The sequence below is a fragment of the Galeopterus variegatus genome, unplaced genomic scaffold (assembly GCF_000696425.1).
Source record: "Galeopterus variegatus unplaced genomic scaffold, G_variegatus-3.0.2 Scaffold655, whole genome shotgun sequence".
Lineage (NCBI taxonomy): Eukaryota > Metazoa > Chordata > Mammalia > Dermoptera > Cynocephalidae > Galeopterus > Galeopterus variegatus.
The window spans coordinates 301,742-302,398 of NW_007726766.1; the positions used below are offsets into that span (position 1 = coordinate 301,742).

At 70.0% G+C, this 657-nt stretch overlaps 1 protein-coding gene across 1 annotated transcript in view; it reads left to right on the forward strand.

The window, feature by feature from the left end:
• The first annotated feature begins 162 nt into the window (after window positions 1–162).
• Window positions 163–657, forward strand: part of MAF (v-maf avian musculoaponeurotic fibrosarcoma oncogene homolog) — a 1,960-nt gene continuing 1,465 nt past the window's right edge. Inside the window, exon 1 of the mRNA XM_008571034.1 lies at window positions 163–653. Coding sequence (XP_008569256.1) covers window positions 163–653 — 491 coding nt within the window. The remainder of the gene's footprint in view (window positions 654–657) is intronic.

The window sequence follows — 657 nt, forward strand, 5'->3', positions numbered from 1 at the left end:
GCGCGCTCGGAGGTTTCGGGCCAGCCACCGCCGCGCTAGCTAGAAGCGCCCCAGCCCGGCAAGCTGGCTCACCCGCTGGCCACCCAGCACAGCCCGCTGGCCCCACTCCTGCAGCCCATCTGGAGGAGCGGCGGCGGCGGCGGCGGCGGCGGCGGCAGGAGAATGGCATCAGAACTGGCAATGAGCAACTCCGACCTGCCCACCAGTCCCCTGGCCATGGAATATGTTAATGACTTCGATCTGATGAAGTTTGAAGTGAAAAAGGAACCGGTGGAGACCGACCGCATCATCAGCCAGTGCGGCCGTCTCATCGCCGGGGGCTCCCTGTCTTCCACCCCCATGAGCACGCCGTGCAGCTCGGTGCCCCCTTCCCCCAGCTTCTCGGCGCCCAGCCCGGGCTCGGGCAGCGAGCAGAAGGCGCACCTGGAAGACTACTACTGGATGACCGGCTACCCGCAGCAGCTGAACCCCGAGGCGCTGGGCTTCAGCCCCGAGGACGCAGTCGAGGCGCTCATCAGCAACAGCCACCAGCTCCAGGGCGGCTTCGATGGCTACGCGCGCGGGGCGCAGCAGCTGGCCGCGGCGGCCGGGGCCGGCGCCGGCGCGTCCCTGGGCGGCAGCGGCGAGGAGACCGCTGGACGGCCAAGGGGGGAGGAC